Source organism: Mirounga leonina, unplaced genomic scaffold (genome assembly GCF_011800145.1).
Source record: "Mirounga leonina isolate KUSES-001 unplaced genomic scaffold, KU_Mleo_1.0 Mir_201, whole genome shotgun sequence".
Classification (NCBI taxonomy): Eukaryota; Metazoa; Chordata; class Mammalia; order Carnivora; family Phocidae; genus Mirounga; species Mirounga leonina.
Window position 1 is genome coordinate 14,463,257 of NW_023270504.1, and position 22,109 is coordinate 14,485,365.

The 22,109-nt window shown below is 38.2% G+C and overlaps 1 protein-coding gene and 1 non-coding gene across 8 annotated transcripts in view; both read right to left on the bottom strand.

Annotated features, from left to right (window-relative positions):
• Nucleotides 1-2,711: 2,711 nt before the first annotated feature.
• On the bottom strand, nt 2,712-2,903 carry LOC118025873. Its single transcript, XR_004683433.1, has one exon. It is a non-coding gene; the product is annotated as a U2 spliceosomal RNA (small nuclear RNA).
• Nucleotides 2,904-5,891: 2,988 nt separating this feature from the next.
• Nucleotides 5,892-22,109, bottom strand: part of PLEKHA5 (pleckstrin homology domain containing A5) — a 244,241-nt gene continuing 228,023 nt past the window's right edge. For 2 of the 7 annotated variants that reach the window (XM_035028131.1, XM_035028122.1), the window contains 7 exons: nt 18,380-18,498; nt 14,615-14,824; nt 13,581-13,721; nt 13,059-13,183; nt 10,966-11,111; nt 8,798-8,903; nt 5,892-6,768 (listed from right to left, as the gene is read on the bottom strand). In XM_035028131.1, coding sequence (XP_034884022.1) covers nt 8,809-8,903; nt 10,966-11,111; nt 13,059-13,183; nt 13,581-13,721; nt 14,615-14,824; nt 18,380-18,498 — 836 coding nt within the window. In that variant the 3' untranslated portion in view covers nt 5,892-6,768; nt 8,798-8,808. Of the gene's footprint in view, nt 6,769-8,797; nt 8,904-10,965; nt 11,115-13,058; nt 13,184-13,580; nt 13,813-14,614; nt 14,825-18,379; nt 18,499-22,109 lie in introns of those variants that run through there. The other 5 variants (XM_035028121.1, XM_035028125.1, XM_035028124.1 and 2 more) reach the window with 4 other exon arrangements.

The following is a 22,109-nucleotide window of genomic DNA, read 5'->3' on the forward strand; positions in this document are numbered from 1 at the left end:
CCGACTGAGCCAGCCAGGTGTTCCCAACATCCTTTTTAAGTAAAAAACATTGTTTTCTGTTTTTGCAACTCCTCAATATCTGGATTAACAGAAGACAGTTGGATTTTTCACATCTCCTTCTGCATTCCTTCAGTTGAAATATCAGAGGTCAGACAGCCTTTGGGAAACTCCCCTGTTCACTACTTGGAGAATAAAGGTGAAAAGGGCAAATAACATCTTAGTGTTACTATGAAAATAGTTTTGATTTCGAGGATCCCCTGGAAAGGTCTTGAAAACCCCCAGGAGTTCCCAGCTACACCCAGTACAACTCTTGGGAGCCCCAGAGAGCAACTGGAGTGATAAGAGTGCCGTCAGTACATTTATTCTCCTGGATCTATCCCATGCAGGGTTGCCTACACTGAGGTTGGCTTTGTCTCTTGAAAAAGAGAGTAAGGGCTTCTCTGAAGTAACTCTCTTCTTTGGATTCTAGTTACTTCCCTCATCTCTTTGGACCTTCGTGTGAAACATCTGAGTTACTGCGTCATCTTCGGTTCTTCTATATTCTGTGCACACCTTTGTAAATGACTTCTTAATGTATCCTCGCACTCTATCACGACATATAAATGAAACAAAAATTCAACACACAACACAAAACCTTATTATATGTCAGTGGTTTTCCAAGGGTGGTCCCTGGAGCGTCAGCATTAGTATTATCTGGGACCTTGTTAGAATTAGAATTCAAATTTTTGGACCACACTCCAGAGTGACTAAATTAGAAATTCTAGAGATGGGGCCCAGAAATCTGTGTTTTAACAAGCCTTTCAGGTGATTTTAATGCATGTTAACTTGGGATCCAATCTGAAAACACTGCTCAAATAAAGTAATTAATAGTGCCCTGGAAAATTTAGAAACTTTAGATAAAATCAGCCCTTAATTAATAAAAGCTAACGGTAGCAAGCATTTACATGGTGCCAGGAAAGGTTCTAAACACTTAACACATGTTAACTCATTTAGTCTTTACAATTAACTATAGTGTAATAGTAACTATTAGACCAACTTTTGATATGTGGAAAAAACTAGGCATAGAGAGAATGTAAGTACTTTGGCAAAGGGCGCATAGTAAGTGACAGAGCTAGGTTCCAATCCAGGCAGGCAATCTAGTGCCAGAGTTTGTACTCCTGACTGCCACACAAGGAGGCCCCAGAGCAGTAACAAGGGTCTGGAGGGATTCAGGTTTCCTAGCAACAGAGTTGGTGGATGGAAGGTCCCTTCAGCCATCCTGCCAACCTAGGATGATGGCTTACACGGTTTCCCAGCACTGGAGGAGTGGAGATGAGCCCTTTCTAGGAGAGAGATAGAAGGAGTCTTCCCTCAAGTGGACTCGATAGGCTTTTCTGAATATAGCTAACAGAGAATGTAAGGGACTTTCCAGGAAGTTTGTGAGGCACTGAGCTTGTGAGAGAGACACAGCTCTGGGGTCCTATCCTCCACTTAAATGTGTTGTCCCAGGCTTGAATTACATGAAATACTTCTGCTGTATTCCCCTCACGCCTCTGACCCAGTCTTTCACCTTATGTTTTAGGTTGACTTTTCATTGTTAATTATTTTAAAATAAAAAATTAATGTTAAATTAAAAAGTTAAATTTAAAAATTTAACATTTCTGCTCTTACAGTACGATCCAAATGCTTCAGAGATTTATTTTTAACCTATAGATGAAGGATGTGATCAATTTTTCTGGAAGAATTCTGGGAAAACTTTCCAAATTACTACTTTCGCATAATAAAAAATTTGTTTCTGCATTAGTCAATTTATTCTCATACATACATAGTTGTTCGCAACTGTTCAATAGTGAGTTTCTCTGCCACGGGCTAAATCTATATAAAACCTTTATATGGTTAAAGTGACCGGGTATCTATAAATCAATATGCTTACAAATATTTTAATGGCCAAATAGCCTAGGACAGCATTCTTCAATCAGTACACAGAAACATTTCAAGGGTATGTGGGCAAGGATGACTTCAATGGACTTGGCATCCAGAACTTTTACTTTCCACGTGAACTCTTCAGTAAAACATATCACCCCTCCGACTCCTGAGATCAAGGCACTCCTTTCACATTAGCTCCTTTCTCCTTCGAGTATGAAAAACTTGTCTGAATCTTACTCTTACACCTCAGGGTATAAAATCCTCCAGGATGGTGAAAAAGTGAATGGCTATAATGGCTGAGTAACCAGATCTTGCAGAAATGGATGGAATTAGAAATAATTAACATCATTTAATTTTATGTATCATAATTTGTTGTGATCAAGTATGAAGTAAAATGGAAAATATAAGTTCAAGGAGAAAAAGGATGATGTAAATTTTCCTATTTAAAAAAAAAGCTTGTGGGGCGCCTGGGTGGCTCAGTTGGTTAAGCATCTGCCTTTGGCTCAGGTTGTGATCCTGGAGTCCTGACACTGAGCCCCCATGTTGGGCTCCCCCCTCAGAGGGGAGTCTGTTTCTCCCTCTGTCCCTCCCCCTGCTTGTGCTCTCTCTAATAAATAAAACCTTAAAGAAAAAAAAATGCTTGTAGGGTGCCAGGCTGGCTCAGTGGGTACAGCATGGGAATCTTGATCTTGGGGTTGTGAGTTCAAGTTGCACATTGGGCATAAAGATTACTTAAAAAGAAAAAAAAAAGCTTGTTTGCATTTTTATTTTTTTTTTAATCTTTGTTTTAGCCCCCCGAGCGGGGGGGGGGGTGCACTATTTCTGGAGGTATTGCAATATCAGGAGGTTGATGCAAGGAGTGGCCAGAGCAAGCTCCTAGTCCATCTCACTGCTCCAAAAATCCACTTCATACACTGTCCTTGGGTAGAGGATGTCAGATATTAAACTGATAAGAACAGAAACTATACTTGATGTTAGCCAGAAGGCCAAGAAGTGATGAATTATTTTTTTTAAAGTAAGCTCTACACCTAGGCGGGGTTTGAACTCACGACCCCAAGATCAAGTCACATGCTCTACTGACTGCCTCCGGCTCAGGTCATGATTCCAGCGTCCTGGGATCGAGCCCCACGTCAGGCTCCCTGCTCACTGGGGAGCCTGCTTCTCCTTCTCTCTGTCAAATAAATAAAATCTTAAAAAAAAATGGATGATGAAACAATCAAAACAGTATTTATATTCTATTGGATACACTAAAAAAACTGATTTAACAGTTTTATTTTACAAAGTTAAATTGATAGGGGCATCTGGGTGGCTCAGTTGGTTAAGTGTCTGCCTTCAGCTCAGGTCATGATCCTGGGCTCCTGGGATACAGCCCCATGTCGGGCTCCCTGCTCAGAGGGAGTCTGCTTCTCCCTCTCTCTCTGCCTCTCTCCCTGGTCCTTCTCTTTCTCTCACCCTTTCTCAAATAAATAAATAAAATCTTTAAAAAAAAAAGTTTCAAAGTTAAATTGATAGTATGCTAAAAATTGCATCTTTTCGACAATCTCAACTTATGAAAAACTAAAGGTGTCAAACTTAAAATGTGCAAAGGGAAACATAATTTTAAAAAATACTTTTGTGGATATGCAAAGAAGTCTGCAGATTGCTTATGATTATGTTTAATTTTTGACCACCATGGGAGTATGACTTTTTTTTTTTTTAAGATTTTTTTATTTATTTGACAGGGAGAGACACAGCAAGAGAGGGAACACAAGCAGGGGGAGTGGGAGAGGGAGAAGCAGGCTTCCCACGGAGCAGGGAGCCCGATGCAGGACTCAATCCCAGGACCCTGGGATCATGACCTGAGCCGAAGGCAGATGCTTAACGACTGAGCCACCCAGGCGCCCCAACTGTCTTCTTTTTTTTTTTTTTTTTTTTTAAAGATTTATTTATTTATTTGAGAGAGCGAGAATGAGAGAGAGTACATGAGGGAGAAGCAGGCTCCTCGCTGAGCAGGGAGCCCGATGCGGGACTCGATCCCGGGACTCCAGGATCATGACCTGAGCCGAAGGCAGTTGCTTTAACCAACTGAGCCACCCAGGCGCCCTGTCTTCTTTTTTTTAAAAAAGATTTTATTTATTTGAGAGAAAGAGAGAGCACAAGCAGGGCGAGTGGCAGGCAGAGGGAGAAGCAGACTCCCCTCTGAGTGAGGAGCCCCATGTGGGGCTTGATCCCAGGACCCTGGGATCATGACCTGAGCTGAAGGCAGACGCTTAACCGACTGGGCCACCCAGGAGCCCCAGACCGTGAACTTTCTATCAACTGGGGGCAGGGGCATATGGGGGACTTGGGCGTGATGTCTGAGTAACCAACCCAACAGGGACACGCATTAAACTTTGGAGCTTGCTTCCATGCTGGAAAGGTGGCGCCCATAACAACCCTGCATCTGGAGTAATGGCCTTTCCTGCTTGTCTGCCGCCCTCCTTACTCTAAGTCTCCATACTTCCTGGGCTCTCTGCACACCTGTCCAATAAGATAGCAGGAGTTGAGTAAGGTGAGCTTTAGGTGAGATAGAGAGTACTGATCTAGTTCACCATTTTGGAGAATAGTTCCTTTTGCTATATTCTGTAACAAGTACCTGTGCTGACCTATTGTTTGCAAGTACGGGATTTTCAACTGGCTTTCTGAAATGTTGACCCGAGTGACAACTACTCTATATTGTTTTTTCCAAACTCCCTAGGCTTCTAGCTATTCCAGTATGGGACATTTTTCCTTTTTGAAACAGTTCAAAAAAATGTTGTGTTTAAGCCAAAGTAACACACACAACACATACACAATAGACTTAAAAAGCCTCACCAAAAAAACCCAAGGAAAAATGAAAGAACAACAGTCACTCTCCCCCCAACACACTGACTGGAAGATCTGTAACAATAACCATATGGTGACTAGAGGGAAATAATAATCTGTAGCCTATTTCCTTTGGAAGACTTTGGCACGATGTCTTCAGATAAAGGTGGTATGCATAAACTTGTTTATGTGGATACAGTGAACTGAACACTCTCCTTCCATCTTAATCTCTCTTCTCATTCACCTCCTACAATATAGACTGTATCTATTTGCATTTCATTTTCTGTGTTTCTGTTTGGAGCAGATGAATTTTTATACATCTGCATTTTGAATTAAATTTAAATCCTCTTTACTATAGCATGGGAAAAAAAAAAAAAAGACTGACCAGTGCCAATTTAGTTTCAGCCATTTCATATAGGAATCCAAAAGCATCAAATTTCCTAGTATTCTGGGAACAATATATAGCATGAACAAAAGGTTATAGAGGAAAGAAATGTAATTGATTCTGAAGAGCGTAACATCTGCTAAGAATGTATTGTAAGAGAAAATGATCTCTGAGGGTCCTACTTCTGATGATGAAACGGTTTCTAGTTCCCCATGTCAGAGAAATAACCCTCTGCTCCACACACCCCTCTTCAAGCCCAACCCACTGAGCGGAGAAAGCAGATGTTTGAAGCTAGCTTCCACAACACAAATAGAAATAAGTGTGGAAAACTTTGAGAAATGAAACCAGCCCGACAGTATTCAGCCGATGGCCTCCAAGGAAATGTGAAAAAAAACTATGTTCTGGTCCAAATTCTGTCATTAAATATAATGTGGCTCTGGGCCACTCAATGTATCTCCCTGGGCCTCAAGTTCCTTGAGCTCTCACATGGGAGAACGGCCTGGAGGGCAGAAAAGGTTTTTTTATGATGTTGTCTACAATGGTAAGATTAACAGACTATTGTTTCATCGAGAAGTCCCTTGAGTCTCAGACTTTCCATTTATTTTAATTAACTTATTTTTTCAAAGATTTATTTTTCTCAAGTAATCTCTGCACCCAATGTGGGGCTTGAACTCACAACTCTGAGATCAAGAGTCACATGCTCTACTCACTGAGCCAGCCAGGTGCCCCACAGACTTTTCACTTTATATGGGAAGAGCAAAAATTCTAACACAAGTCATTTAAGAACATCAACATTTATTTAACATGATAAAAAAGAAATGAGATATGAACATTTGCATTTAAACAATAGTAAGTAGCCTTTAATACTTACATGTGCTCATTGTATAATATATACACAATGAACATAATTACATTTGTACACAAACTAAGTACTGGATTTGAAAACCTGCTTATTGCTGTACACATCTATCCCAATTGAAGTATAAGCCCAGTCCTTCAAAATACCTACATTTTAAATTGTATTTTTAATAAGAAAAAGTAAGCGGTAACATTTGTGTTTAGGCTGACAAGAGTGTGGCAGTAACTGCTGACATTGCAATCTGACTGAGAAATAATTATAGCAGAAAACGGGACATACTTCACTTAGCAATAATAAAATGGCACATTTTAAATATATATATAAAATTTTTACAAATCAAGTGTGAAACAAAGCATTGCAGTAGCCAAAATGGGAAGAAAAAGAAAATAAAACAGGAAAACAAGCTTCATTGGAAGTAATAACTAAATTTATGTACTGAAAAAGCAAAAGGAAATAAAAATCCACCTAAACTTTAGAAACATCAAAATCTGGAAATCAGCAACTAAGGAAGATCTGGCTGTAGACCGCACATTAAAAAAGCACCTTTGCTTATGTGCTCTGAAATCATAGCAGCAAGCTGGTGTCAGAACAACAACCTTGAGATTATGGAGTGTACATATGAGCCGTTAAAGCTGTTTGGAATAAACATTTTCCAGAAGTGATAAAATGATGCTCTGTGGCCAAAAGCATCAGAACTATGAATTTCATAGATTTAAAATATACTGTACAATATCTTCTCACATTGCTGAAGGTCCATGTCTTTAGTTTTGAATGGTTTCAACAGGAGTCAGTATAGCTGAAAAATAAAGACAGGGAAAATTACTTGACACCTGCAAAGTTAATGAGTGACAATTTCCTAAAGTAACTGAGGGCAGTGTTCTGTAACAACGGAACTGACAAGCATGGCCACGAAAATCCTAAGACATAATACAATGGAAGGACCTTTTCTTGTCATTTCATAGGTTTAATTCACAAAGCCAAGAATGCAATTAAGTAACAATTCAGAATAAAAAAAAAGTAACCAAATTTGTGGCTCAGTCCAAAAGATCAACAAAATGAGCAAAGATTTGCATAACTTTGCTAAGATATAGATTAAGCTGCCTGTGCAGCACGGTCATTTATAAACCTTTCCAAAGGTTTATATAAACCTGCCAAAACGACTAAGTCAGCGAGATGACATACACACAGTGAGAAGACAAAGTAACGCCGCTTTGAGTGCCACCAGCTATTCCAGGTGGCTGTGTGCCAGAAGTCTAGAAAATAGCCGGCAGTAACTGGACGCCATTCCAGTATGTCATGCCACTGGCTCTTACAGTGAAAGTAAAACGAAACAAAATCCAATAATAACAACTTAAGGAACCTGGAAATGTACTTGAGTTTTAACTGTACATACTCTTTATTGTCAGACAACATTCTTTATTATCATTGGTCTGTGTACAAAGAATGGTAACCTGTTTATTGAGCCAAAAGATAATGAGACTGGATTTTAATGTACACTTCTCCACTAAGACGGACAGAGGCCATCTATCAAGTCCTTGCACAAGACGAATCAGATAAGCATGCTGACTATTCTTATTCTGGTATTTTTCTGTCACTTCAAAACACAGTAAGTTGAAAGTTTAAATGCCTGAGTGACAGAGGCAAGACACAGGTAAGACTATAACAAACAGGTGCTTTGTAACTCCAGAAAGGATGTCAATCCTGCATAAATACCAACTGACAAACAAAGGCCTCTTCTAGGCTCTATGTAGACATAATCTTAAATAAAAGTTACAAATATGACAAGACAGACATAAATCCTTCCAGATGAACAAAAGGACACATGTTACAGTTGCTACAAGAAGGTATGAATGGAAGAAGATTCTAGAAAATAAGCACTACTGGATAAGTCAATTTAGTATTTGTACTAATTTATTTTGAGAATCTAAAAGTCAAAGAATATGTTAGCAACAATGTTTGTAATATCTCTATGTATTTTTGCTGCTTATAATTGTTTAACAGAAACTGGTGGTAACCCTAAAGCATATAATATTCCTAGATCTGGTAGACGGTATGAGAAAAAAATGCAGAAAAAGGCATAAATGACTCCATATCTCAGTTTCCCTGAAAAGTAAAAAAGAGTATGTATCTACAAGTCCAAAACTGCAAGTAAAATTTAGCATTTTTCTATAAAATTGTTAAAAGACCTTAGAAAATTATTCTCAGCTCTTAGACTGTGGTCCAAGGAACAATGTTCAAGTAAGGATTCCTCCTTTCCCCGGCCCCACCCACAGCTTTTTTAGTAGTGACCTCCCTTACTTAAAAAAAATTAATTATTTCAAAATAATTTCTGACAGATCTTAACAACTCCATGTAGCTGGCCGTACCACAAACACTCCTTTGTACTTTAAGATAATTAACAGACTCCCCACGCGGTAGACATGTCTCACGAGCTGTAAAAAACATTACTTGATCAACATGTAATCGCTTCCACAGAATTCTCAGATCTGACTATGGAAAGGAATGCTAAGTGGGAGCACAGCTGCAAAACACCGTGAGGCTTGTCTTGGCACGGGCCATCCGCTCTTCGTTTTGCTGTTTTTATGGACGATGAAATAAGAGACAGAGAAATTCTGTCACGTAGCAAATCACTGGAAGGGCTGATGATGTTGGAGATCTGAGTGATTGGCCATGGCCCAAATACACAGCCTCCTTGCCCTGCCAGCAATCCCTAAAGCACAGTCCAGGATCAATCTCAAGTTTTTGTTCACCAAACCAACGAGTGAATAGAACTCCAGTTAAAAACTCTCAAGTTCAAGCACAAATGCAAAGGGTAACGGACGTACTTTTTCCGAGACTACACACACATGAAATGAGATCCCTCTGTGAGCTGCGGCTGAATAGCTGGAACGGGCGATGCTGAGGACTCAGGAGACGGGGACAGATTTTGCACTAAAACACACCAAGAGAACGCAAGAAAGTAAACATCTTTAGGGCACATCTGGAGAAGGAAATCTGGACGCTGTGATGCCATAAAATAAGAACATGCTTCAGGAAGGAATTAATAGTTGTATCTGGGTTCTTTGAAATTGACAATTATTATTTAGCATGAAATGTCTCTTGAAGACTGTTTAAAAATTCTTCTTCCTCCTATACCTTAAGCTTAGACATTGTACACAATGTTTTATGTCAATTGTACCTCCACAAAATTGGAAAAGAAAATTCTTGTCGTCGTCCCCCCCCTCTTTTTTTTGGCTTTGAGGTTAATTTTTAGGTGTCTACCTATGAATCACTCCTGTTGGGTCTCACTTTTTAAAAATTAATTAAAACAATTTTTTTTAAAGTACACTCTACCTAACATGGGGCTTGAACTCACAACCCTGAGATCAAGAGTCCCATGCTCTACTGGCTGAGCCAGCTGGGCGCCTCTGGGTCTCACTTTTAAAAGCCTTTCTAGTTCCATGCAGCTAAATACCATCGACAGTTTAAATGTTGTGATTTTAATACACCCACACACTTTATGCAGTTCTGCCAAAACAAAAACAGAAAGTGGTCATTGATAATTAAAAAAAAAAGGGAGCATTCCTGTGCGTAATGCCTTATAAATGAGAGAGGCAAAAGAAAAGACAGTGCTTAGTATCTTTTACAAGGAAACACGACTTATCACATAAAGTCGCATATGTATATAAGCTATAGAGAATACTGCCAGAATCCCATGTTCTTCCTAAGAACAGTCCCAAATAATTGAATTTCACTGTATTTGCCCTTTTGCAAAATGATGGGGAGGAGGGTCCAAGTAGGGAGGATTACTATATATATATATTTTTTTTTTTAGTTACAGGTTTTTAATAGATACTCTTTATAAAAAGTGGGATGTTCCTTTCTTTCCCTGGCGTGCTGACAGTGTTTGTGTTTTTTTTTTAATTTTTTTATTCTTATGTTAATCCCCATACATTACATCATTAGTTTTAGATGTAGTGTTCCATGATTCATTGCTTGTGCATAACACCCAGTGCTCCATGCAGGATTACTATTTTTTTTAAAGATTTTATTTATTTGAGAGACAGTGAGAGAGAGTGTGTGTGCACAAGCAGGGGGAGGAGCAGACTCCCTGCTGAGTGGGGATCCCGAGTGGGACTCGATCCCAGGATCCTGGGATCATGACCTGAGCTGAAGGTAGACACTTAACCCACTGAGCCACCCAGGTACCCCAGGAGGGAGGATTATTAAGAATGGTTTTTTGCTTATGGACTATGAGAAGCAATGCTGATAATGTGCACTAGTTTTATGATCCCCCATCCCCATCCCTTCCCAATATCATAAAGAAAAAAAGAGAAAATCAAATCCGTGAAGGAAAAAAAAAAACCCTGAAAGTAGCATAGACATTTTTGTTATTTTATTTTTTAGTTAAAAAAAAAATTATTTTTAGAGAGGGAGGGAGGGTGAGGGGACGGGCAGAGGGAGAGGGAGAATCTTACGCAGGCTCCATGCCCAGCACAGAGCACACGAGGCTCGATCTCACAACCGAGACCATGAGTTGACCCGAAATCAAGAGTCAGTCAGTTGCTTAACCGACTGAGCCACCCAGGAGCCCCTATCTTCTGACATGCTATGGATCACGACCTTCTATCAAAGAGAAACCCACATGTGGATTATAGCAGTGGCCAAACAAACCTATACTATTAGGTATTAAATTTTCTACAGTTCCCAAAGTGGTAGGTTTGTGACTATTCTGAGAATCCAGCCTCAGAGAAACAGGTACATTTTCCACGTTCTGGAAGATCTTTTTAGAAAAAATTTATGGCATATATGTTAAGGTTAAGATGAAGAGAGAGTGAGAGAGAGAGAAGGAAGTGATCCCCAAGCCAGGACACTCTGGATCTAGGCCGAGGTCCCCTTTCCATCCTTTCCAGAAGTGGCATCCTTCCTGAAGGTGCATGTGGGAAGGCAAAATATGAATTCAGAGGTTCAGAGGAAACCCCAGGGAGAAAAGTATGAAATGTGTAATATCTACCTGCCATCGTTTCATTTCCTCTAGAAGCCTCAGGAGTTTGTTCATAAGAAACAATAGTTTCTTCTTGCTCATGAATATTGTCCTTTATATTCTCTTCAGGGTGGCTTTCTGCTTTATGATTTATGATCTGTATCTCATCTTGAGGGCTACTGAAAATAGATTGATATTTTACAACTTGTTATTACAAAATACAGTAAAATTTTTTCTTCCAATTTATCATTATGAAAATGTTTAACCATACACAAAAGATGCCACCATCTATAGCTAGTAACTGCTAACATTTTACTTGTAATCTCTTTTCTGCCCCCTTTATAGAAATTTTTAAACATAAAAAAATGAGAGCATTATAATAATACATGAAACCTGTGCACTCAGGTAATCCACGTTTTACCAATCTTGTTTCACCTAAACTCGCAGTCTCCTACTCTCCAAATTATTTTAAAGCAGATTCCAGACATATCATTCGATCTATAAACACTTCAGTTTGTATTTATAATACCTTAATGTCATCAAATATCCAGTCAGTGCTCAAATTTTCTTGATTGCCTCATTATAGCATTTTATAGTTATCAGTTTCAAGCAGATCTGAAGTCTATGTATTGTATTTGCCTGAGAAGTTTCTTAAAATTAACTTTAATCTAAAATAACCCATCCCACACATCCTTTTTATTCTTTGCCACTTAGGTGAAAGAACCTGGTTTATCCGTACTACATAGTTTACCATATTCTGTATTTTGATGATCATATTCCTCTTATTTTTCATAAACTGATAAGGACTTTGAGGCTTGATCAGATTTAGATTTTAGGGGGAAAGGTAATATATTTCATTAGGTGGGGTTCATGCACAGAACAGGTTGTTTCTTTTCGTGATGTTAAAAATGATCAGTGAGTTCAAAAGTTTCTTGACCCACTCATTACAAAGTTCCCTGTCAGATTTTCAGCTTTTCCAGCCATTGAGGAATATTGTTCAAATCCTTTATTTCATTAGGGTTAGCAAAACAGTGATATTCTCAGTCTTTCATTCCTTATTGAATGAAATTCTTCTAAAAAGAAAAATATTTCCTCGAAAACTTTTTGGCTGCAGTTTATTTGGGAAAGGCAAGATAAACACTTGATTCTTTGCCTTTATGTAAAAGGTTTTGGAATAAGAAGTCAATTCCTTACCATTGTCCAAAGTGGCCAACAAACTATTTTTTGTTGTTGTTGGGTCATGAAACTCATAAATTTTTTTTTTTTAAAGATTTTATTCATTTATTTGACAGAGAGAGAGAGAGAGAACAAGTAGGCAGAGAGGCAGGCAGAGGGAGAGGGAGAAGCAGGCTTCCCGCTGAGCAGGGAGCCCGATGTGGGGCTCGATCCCAGGACCCCGGGATCATGACCTGAGCCGAAGGCAGCGGCTTAACCGACTGAGCCACCCAGGCGCTCCGAAACTCACAAATTTTTAACATACTAGATGTGTTTTAATCTATGCCTATTAACAAAACAGCAGGCTTTTTTTTCTTATCAGCTATTGCAAAAGTTTTTCAAACTCTATCTTGCTATTCATTGAAGAAATAAAGGCATTCTAAGTAACATTAAATCACAGCATTTCTTTTTTCCAGCTCTGGTAATTTTTCTAATGAAGGGTGGGACTGAGTACATACAAGTTAGAACGCCAGTTAAGAAATACAGCTAAAAAATAAATAGCATATCACACTAGTTTTTGGAATACATCAGATACTTTGGATTTCTGATCTGTGTCTATACGATCCATTACGCAGGCAATGCTGAGGTGCTGACTTTGATACAGCTTATGTATCTTTCTATGCTTTTTAAAGGTCCTTACTGAATTCCTAGGTGCCAAGCATTGTGTTAAGTGCTATACCTGTGTTTTCTTAATCATCGCAACACATTTGTGATAGATAGACACTATTATTATCCCATTTTTACAAGTAAGGAACCTGTAGTTTAGGGAGTAAGTTGCTCAAGATCCTACATTTCTTAAGTAGCAAAGCTGGGACAGGAATCCAAGACTTTTTGACTCCGAAGTTCCCCATTCTTAACTGTTACATAATTTTGGGAGTGATTCCTTTGTCACTTTCCCTAATTATTACCTGTATGAAACATCCTCGGGCATTTTCTCTTGGTTTCCCTCTTTATCCATCACTTCCTCCGAACTTACTCCATTTGGTTCAGGTTTGAAAAGTGTTTTGGAAAAAATGTCCTCAGTTTTTTTAAACTATAGAGTAAGAAGAAAAATGATTCAAAAAAGAAGTTTGTTAAAAAATGATACCCTGTCAAATAGTTACTGAAATACATCTTTAGATTCAAGTATATGAAAAATATTTGCCTAGAGGGATGATGATGCACATTGCTAATAGCTAGCAGCTCTGGGATATAAGATTCTTTAATTGGGGTTAACAGTAATTTATTCTAGCCTTGATTATGTTTTAAATGTTCAATTAAGCCATTTTTTGATGCTGAATACATCACTCAAGTTAAACAAAACCTATCATTTCACTTAGACTTACGGTCTCTGCAATGAAATGAACCGTAATTATTTTCAACCTTACCACTTGATCTAATCTTCAGAAATCTACCCCTGTGGAATATCTGTTCTAAAGTAATCTCTCTACCTCTTTGCTGAAATCCGTATTTTGAGGTTCTGCTTCTTTTAGCTGAACAATTTCTGCTGCGGGAGTTTCATGGTTTGGCTTTACATCATTTTCTTTAATGACGGTATCCAATTCCTTAATGTTATCATCCCTTCTTCGAGTCTGTCCAAAAGATACATAGCAGAGATTCATACCACAAAGCCATGTACGGTTCTGGATAGCACCTGTTAGTTTTCACTCACAAGGAGGTTTCCTTATGAAAACCAACAGAGGAAAAAAAAAATATATATATCAGTATTCCACACATTTTTTTCTCATCTCTTTTAATCATCCATCCTGTAATTTGTAGAATGTGTAATTATTCAACTGTTAATCTGCTGGATCTTTAGTAGCAGTGCCCGCCAGCTCTTGATTAGATGGCAAGGGGATTTCTAGGAAGGAAGAGCAACACTTTCAGCTGATACATGCGTACTAACAGGGACAACCAGACAGAAGCCACTCAAACAGGCTCCCTAGTCTGCTATCTCTGTATTTATGAATTGGAGTAACAAACAAATCATAAGAAATGGAATGGTATCACTTTACAAGGGTGGGGTTGGGATGTGATGAACAGTAGATTGAGAACTTTTATTTAGAAGCTCTCTCCTACTACAATTTAGGTCATGTTAAATTAGGACACAGAGTAATACACATTTTATTGGAGGGGGAATTGGGGACTATCTTGGCATTTGACAGTTGCTGAAAGCACTTTTATCTGCTTAGTATCTCTGTGAAGTCGATGGGATGGGCTATACCGTCATCTGATTTACAGCAGAGAAGAGTGAGTCCACAACTGGGACAAGGACACCCAACAAGTAACATAGCTCTGACTTTTTGAGTTCGGCTATTTCCATTTGATTAAGCTGTCTTAGCTTATTATTATGGGAATTAAATAATATAAAGTAACTATCCATACTGTAGACATTTTTGAAAATCCATCAATCATGTAACTCCATGATCCCGAGTCAAGTGACATTAGATTTACACAGAAGAATGATTAAATGCATTAGATATACCTGGGTAATCCTGAATAGATTATCCCTGAAACCTGAAGGACTCTGTAAGGGTGACTGGTCTAAAGCACCAATAACATTTAATCCTTTTTTCTTTTCCCTCAAGCATGCTTGTTGATGTCTCCTTATTCTTTCCATTTGCTCTTCCACAGTCATCCTAGGTCGGGTACTTTCAGCCAAACAGAGCTGTTCCACTGCACTTCTGGGCCTTTCCTTTAAGTTAAACATAGACATATGAATACAAGGATGCAGAGTAACTTCTGAAAAGTATGTTGGAATAAAAAATGTTCTAAAATGCATTCATTTTGTTCTCTAAGTCAAAAGTAGAGGTTAACACCAGAAAGGCAAACTGTTTTATCCTTCACTAGTATTTGGTGATGCATGGTCATTGTAACAGGAAATTGTATAAAACTCAAACTAGGAAGGGGCACAGCTTCTAAATATAAGAGATTTATTTTATTTTTTAAAAATTTTCCCCAAGATTTTAAGTACTCTCTACACCCAACATGGGGCTCGAACTTATAACCCCGAGATCAAGAGTTGCATGCTCTGCCAACTGAGGCAGCCAGGCACCCCAGAGATTTATTTTAATGAAAATGTGATGTTTTAAGTCACACATTTACTGTGAAAAGACCTGTAGAGAAAAATCCTTAGTTCGTGATCAATAACAGGACTATAAAAATATTATTTTCCACAAATCAGATGGTTTTATTCAAAAACTTTATATATATATGACCCATTTTTATGGTTTACTGAAGGGTTTAAAAACATTAGTCACATTAAATAACCCATTCTTACTTCTTACTTTCTTATTAAAGATGAAAACAATATTGGTATAAAATGCAAAATAAGAACTTCAGTATTAGTCATAAGCAAATTTTAGCTTATTTTATATCCTAGAACATTTAAAGATTAAACATATGCTAGAATCTATGGCACAGAATCCATCGGTTTCTTTATGTCTCTGGTCTGAGTTGGCAGGGACTGACTGCGAGACACTGGTGACGCTGCTTGCTTTTGAAAAAACCCAGGGTGGAGTAAGCACTTCGTGATGAAGCAGCGTATCAGGCAAACCCTCGAAGATCTGTTCTCACTCCCGCCATCTGAAAAACGCCTGCAGGGAAGGAGCTATAGCTCTAGAGCCATTTTCTTTTTTCTCTTTCTTTCTTAATAATGATTTTCTTTTTTTTCTTTAAAGATTTTATTTATTTATTTGAGAGAGAGAGCGCACACATGAGAGCACAAGCAGGGGGAGGGGCAGAGGGATAAGCAGGTTCCCCACTGAGCAGGGAGCCCCACCCAGGGCTCAATCCCAGGACCCCGGGATCATGGCCTGGGTCGAAGGCAGATGCTTAACCAACAGCCACCCGGGCACCCCAACTAGAGCCATTTTCAATTGTATAGAATAAATATCTTAAAGAGCTCAAGTAAAAACTAAAAGGGAGAGGAAATGAAAAGTCTTAATGTGCAGAAGTGATGGTGATTCTCTTTTATATGTAAAATAAAACACATTTGCTTTGGAAAACAAAACACCAAAAAAACTATTAAAAAAAAAAAGCAAATTCTAGATACAGATTGGGAATTGGCTACTATAGCATCCCTTTCCTTTTGTTTTTATTTCGGATTTTATTAAGTTTCTTATTTTATCCTTTTATTTTTAGTAACTACAAACATGTAGCCTTCCTCGCTTTTCTACTCTTACACAAAAATGTCACACTGCAACTTCCTTTTCCAAGTTGTCATATTGTAAATATCTACTGTTTTTAAATGCCAAATATTGTAATTTTTAGATCTTTTTCTCCAGCGATAACTGGAAAAGAGTATCTCACTGCAGTTTTAGTATTTATAAATTATTATGGGGTTGAACAATTATCATATATATTTTCCATAAAGAAACTCTTAAAAATAACTGACATATATTCATTCCTCATATATTATGAACTTGTCTGTTATATTCCAAGTATTTTAATCTAGCACTGATTTTGCTTATAAAGGTCTTTCCTGTACCAATATTATATAAGTGTAGTCTTCCATACTCTTCCTACCTATACTTGGTTATGTACAATTTCCTACTACTTAAGATAGTTATGTACTAAAAAAAGATAGTTATAGAATACAAAATCCACTAATATCTTTCTTCTTCATCTCAACACACATTTTAACTTTTTTTTTAATGTAAGCTCTACACCCAATGTGGGCCCTGAACTCATGACTACGAGATCAAGAGTTGCATGTTCTACTGACCGAACCAGCCAGGCATCCCTTAACATGCATTTTTATTTTAAATTTTATTTTATTTTTTTAAGATTCTATTTTTAAGTAATTTCTACACCCACCATGGGGCTTGAACTCAAAACCCTGAGATAAAGAGTTGCATGCTCTTCCAACTGAGCCAACCTTTTCCTGTTTATTTTAGCATTATAATTTCCAAAGAAAATAGCCTTTCAATCAGTAAAAAAAATGCCTAACTATGAACAAATGATACTATTATAAAACCATGACTGCTAATGGTAATATGGATATATAGAAATTCATTAATTTTTATTCTACAATAATTATCTTTCTAGGTCTTTATAATTTTGTACTAATTAAAAATATATTTCTTGTATATAAATTTGTCAGATATTTTGGGCATATATTTTGTAGCTGTAGTTTAATATCTTTCAAGAATAACCATAGATCTTATCATTTGTAGTACTTTCTATTCTTACAGTTTAAAATTATCAAATTACTTCATACCAAATTAGTAGAGAATTTATAAAGATGAAAAGTAAAAGTTCTGGGGGCACCTGGGTGGCTCAGTTGGTTGAGCATCTGGCTCTTGATTTCGGCTTAGGTCATGATCTGAGAGTTGTGAGATCGAGCCCCGTGCTGGACTCTGCACTCAGCTTGGAGTCTGCTTGAGATTCTCTCTCCTTCTGCCCCACTCCTGCTCATGCTCTCTAAGATAAATAAATAAAATCTTAAAAAAAAAAAAAATTCTTGGGCACCTGGGTGGCTCAGTCAGTTAAGCGTCTGCCTTCAGCTCAGGTCATGATCTCAAGGGTCCTGGGATGGAGCCCTGCATTGGGCTCCTGCTCAGTGAGAAGTCTGCTTCTCCCTTTCCCTCTGCCCCTCCTACCTCCCCCCTCCCCTGCCAGCCCCACTGGTGCTCTCTCAAAAAAAAAAAAAAAAAAAAAAAAAAAAAAAAAAATTCTTTTGCAGCCCAAATTTCTAAGACTACCTGGTTGAAAAGGAGTTAAGTACCCTGATAATCTTCCCCAAATGACCAAGATTAGACTGGTTTACAGCAGGTTGAATTAAATGGATCTCAGATGAGTATGTGAAATATAGAATTTATTTCCCAATCTCAATTCACATTTCTCAGGGTCACCAGACGACTGGCAAACTCCAAATCTACCACAGCTAAAAGGCCCTCTAAACTCAGGGTAGTCTGGAAATCCATTACCTTGTTGACTAAAGGACATGTTTATCAGTCTCATCAAAGAAATTCTTAGAGGTGTCAAGAAATGTAATATAAGGCAGCTATATTCCACAAACTGTGGACATCAACTCAAGGCTGATCAAAACAAACCTGGATTAGGTATTGAGTAGGTCTGTCCCCTAGGTGCTAATTTCCTGAATGTAATTAAAAAAAAAATTAAGATTACTAAGTTTTTCTTAGAGTATCTAAAAAAATTTTGGTGAAACACTAAAAAGAAAATTATGTATGAGAAAACAATATATAGGATTAAAAATCCTTCTAGAAATTAACTTCTAGTTAAATACCGTTCTTGAATCCATCATCTTCTTAGTTTTCCTTAAGGTTACATAGGAGGCTATTGTCGAAGATTCAGGTGTTGGTGATTTTGTTCTGGGAGGGACTACTCCAACAGGAAAGTGGGAACCTAAAAATTAAAACAGCAGTAAGTTCTACAAAACATCTTTCACACAACATAATGCTTTCTTTTGACATACTCAATTTCTGAGGCTTTTATTTATTTTATTTTTAAGTAGGTTCCGTGCCCAGTGTGGAGCCCAGAGCAGGGTTTGAACTCCTAACCTTGAGATCAAGAGCTGAGCTGAGATCAAGAGTCTGACGCTTGACTGATTGAGCCACACAGCCACCTCTCTGAGGCTTTTAAAATCAAAAGGCAAATTTATTGGAGCGCCCTGGTGGCTCAGTCAGTTAAGCGTCCAACTCCTGATTTCCACTCAGGTCATTTTCTCAGAATCATGAGCTCTGTACTTCCTAAGATTCTCTTTACCTCTTCCTCTGCACGCCCCCTTCCCGTTAGTGTGCACATGCTCTCTCTCTCAAAAAAGGGGCAAATTTATTTTTATTTTTTTCCAAAATGTCTCTAATTGCCAGCCTTATGTTTATTTATTTTATTTTACTTTTTAAAGATTTTTTTATTTGACAGACAGAGACACAGCAAGAGAGGGAACACAAGCAGGGAGAGTGGGAGAGGGAGAAGCAGGCTTCCCGTGGAGGAGGGAGCCCAACACGGGGCTCGATCCCAGGACCCTGGGATCATGACCTTAGCCGAAGGCAGACGCTTAATGACTGAGCTACCCAGGCGTCCCTGTTTATTTTTTTAAAGATTTTATTTTTAAGTAATCTCTATACCCAGTAGGGCTTGAACTTACAACCCCGAGATCAAGAGTCTGCATGCTCTACTGACTGAGCCAGCCAGGGGCTCTACAGGGCAAATTTATTGTTTGAAAAGGGCCAGGGAAAATGTAGTAGCCTTCCATTAATGTACTCTACCTAAGGTTCTACAGATTAACAGATGATATCAAACATTTTAATTATAAAATTAGAAATACACAATGGATAATATATCCTCACAACAACCTTCTAAAGGAAAGAAGGTAAATGAAGTGCAGTGTCTGCACTGATTTACTTCCTCAAGTCCATATAGCTCAGCAGCAGCATGGCTGGGCCTTCTCCTTTAGCCTTCTTTCCATTCACAACATTTTCAGAGATTGAAAGGACCTTAATCCTCTCACATATTAAAGATCAGGAAAGGCATGGCCCAGAAAGGTTAAGTGATTTACCTAAATGTCCTTAATTTCCATTTGGTCTCTTTTCAGTCACACTGTCTCAATAAAGAGTCCACTAACAACGTTATCAATAGTTATCTATAGGTAATCACTGCCACTTTCTCTTTTGTAATTTTAAAAATTTCTAAAATGAACACACACCATAGAAAACAAAACATACAACACAAAATCATTAATGCAACAAAAATAAAAGCAGCTAAAAATAAGTTAACATATAAAATATGCATTTATATTGTAGTCATCTTGTTTAAGCAGAATATATGCACTATCATCCACTGAGGACATTAGTAAAAGAACAAATTGTTAATATCTCAATGGTTTCCTTAGGGGAAAAAAAAAAGAAAAATACCACTCTCTTTGGGCTCACTTAACAGTTACATCAACTAAGTAGAAAAAGGAAAAAGGAAGTCTAATTTCTCCCCCAAGACAAATGGTAGGTCAATCATCCAGGACTCCTTTAATTTATACACCAAACAATCTGTAGCTTAGGTTTCTTTTTTTTTTTTTTTTAAGATTTTATTTATTTATTTGACAGAGATAGACACAGCAAGAGAGGGAACATAAGCAGGGCGAGTGGGGGAGGGAGAAGCAGGCTTCCCACCCAGCAGGAATCCTGATGTGGGGCTCAATCCCAGGACCCTGGGATCATGACCTGAGCTGGAGGCAGACGCTTAATGACTGAGCCACCCAGGCACCCCTGTAGCTTAGGTTTTAATATTGTTTATGAACTCTATGAATATTATAAGGTTGTATATTTAAGAATATGAAGAGCTGAACTGATACACAGTATAGGTAATTTTGCAATTCAAAGAGAAAGTCTCTATTATCCCAGTTAGTGATCCATTTTTAAAAGCCCCACTTTAAGTCACGTGGCACAAATTATACCATAATTGATCTGCGTACTTCAGACATTTATTCAGATGAGAGCTTATGATTATAAGTTAAAAAACAAACAAACAACCCAAACACCTAGGGGTGCAAAGCTGGCTCAGTTGGGAAAGCATTCACCTCTTGATCTCAGGGTTGTGAGTTCGAGCCCCATGTGGGTATAGAGATTATTAAAAATAGAAAATAAAAAACCAAACACCTAAGTTTTAAGAGGCAAATTTTGAGGAAGAATTCAAACCGAATAGAGAACATATGTCAGACAAGGTATTTTTTGTCAGTAAAGACAAGCATTGATGGAACAAATAATTATCAACTTCTTTACTTTTTCCAATTCAATTAAATTCCTACTGATGAGTTAAAGTCATTTATTAAATTGCTAAATTTTGTAAACTTGACTGGTCACATTTATCCAATACAGATCATGGGGCATTATGACTACATAGGAGCCAGAAAAAAGAATGGAATAAGATATAAGGTGTAGTCCTTATTTTATATATGCTCTAAACACTTTGCCCATAGGAATTAAAAATGTTACACATGTGATATACAGCAACATTTCCCCCATACCCTACCCGAAGCGAGTAGATGCTACTCAGGTCCAGGGAACCAGTGCTGTTGAAACAGGCACATTCTGGCTAGGTTTATTGAGGGTTTTTTTTTTAAATCTTTTATTTTTAAGTAATCTCCACACCTAAGGTGGGGCTCGAATTTACAACCCTGAGATTGAGAGAGTTGTATGTTCTACCCATTAAGCCAGCCAGGTGCCCCTAGATCTACTGAGTTTTTAAGAAAAGCTACAAAGTTCCTATTTTTTTTTTTTTTTTTGTTAAAGATTTATTTATTTGAGAGAGAGAGTACATGAGAGGGGGGAGGGTTGAGGGAGAAGCAGGCTCCTCGCTGAGCAGGGAGCCCGATGTGGGACTCGATCCAGGGACTCCAGGATCATGACCTGAGCCGAAGGCAGTCGCTTAACCAACTGAGCCACCCAGGCGCCCCACAGTCCCTATTTTTTTTAACCACAGGGAATGTTCCCTTATTTTTATTTTTTAAGATTTTATTTATTTGAGAGAGTGAGAAAGAGAAGGAGCAGGGAGAAGGGGTAGAAGCAGACTCCCTGCTGAGCAGGGAGCCTGACGTGGGGCTCGATCCCAGGACCATGAGATCACAACCTGGGCTGAAGGCAGATGCTTAACCCACTGAGCCACCTGGGCACCCCAAAATCCCAATCTTTAAATGTTGGCAACCAACAGGGAGCCTGGGTGGCTCAGTGAGTTAAGTGTCTGCCTTTGGCTCAAGTCACGATCTCTGGGTCCTGGGATCAAGCTCGGCTTCAGGCTCAGCACTCAGTGGGGAGCCTCTCCTCCCTCTTCCTCTGCCCCTCCCCTGATCATGCTCTCTCTCTCTCAAATAAATAAAATCTTAAAACAAAAAAAAATGGTGTCAACCAACACATTTTTTTTGTGGGCTAAGAAAACTCCACATTTATTCATAAATATTAATACTTACAAATATTTATAACTATTAATTCAACAGGATGAAATAAATCATTATCAAATAGAATCTA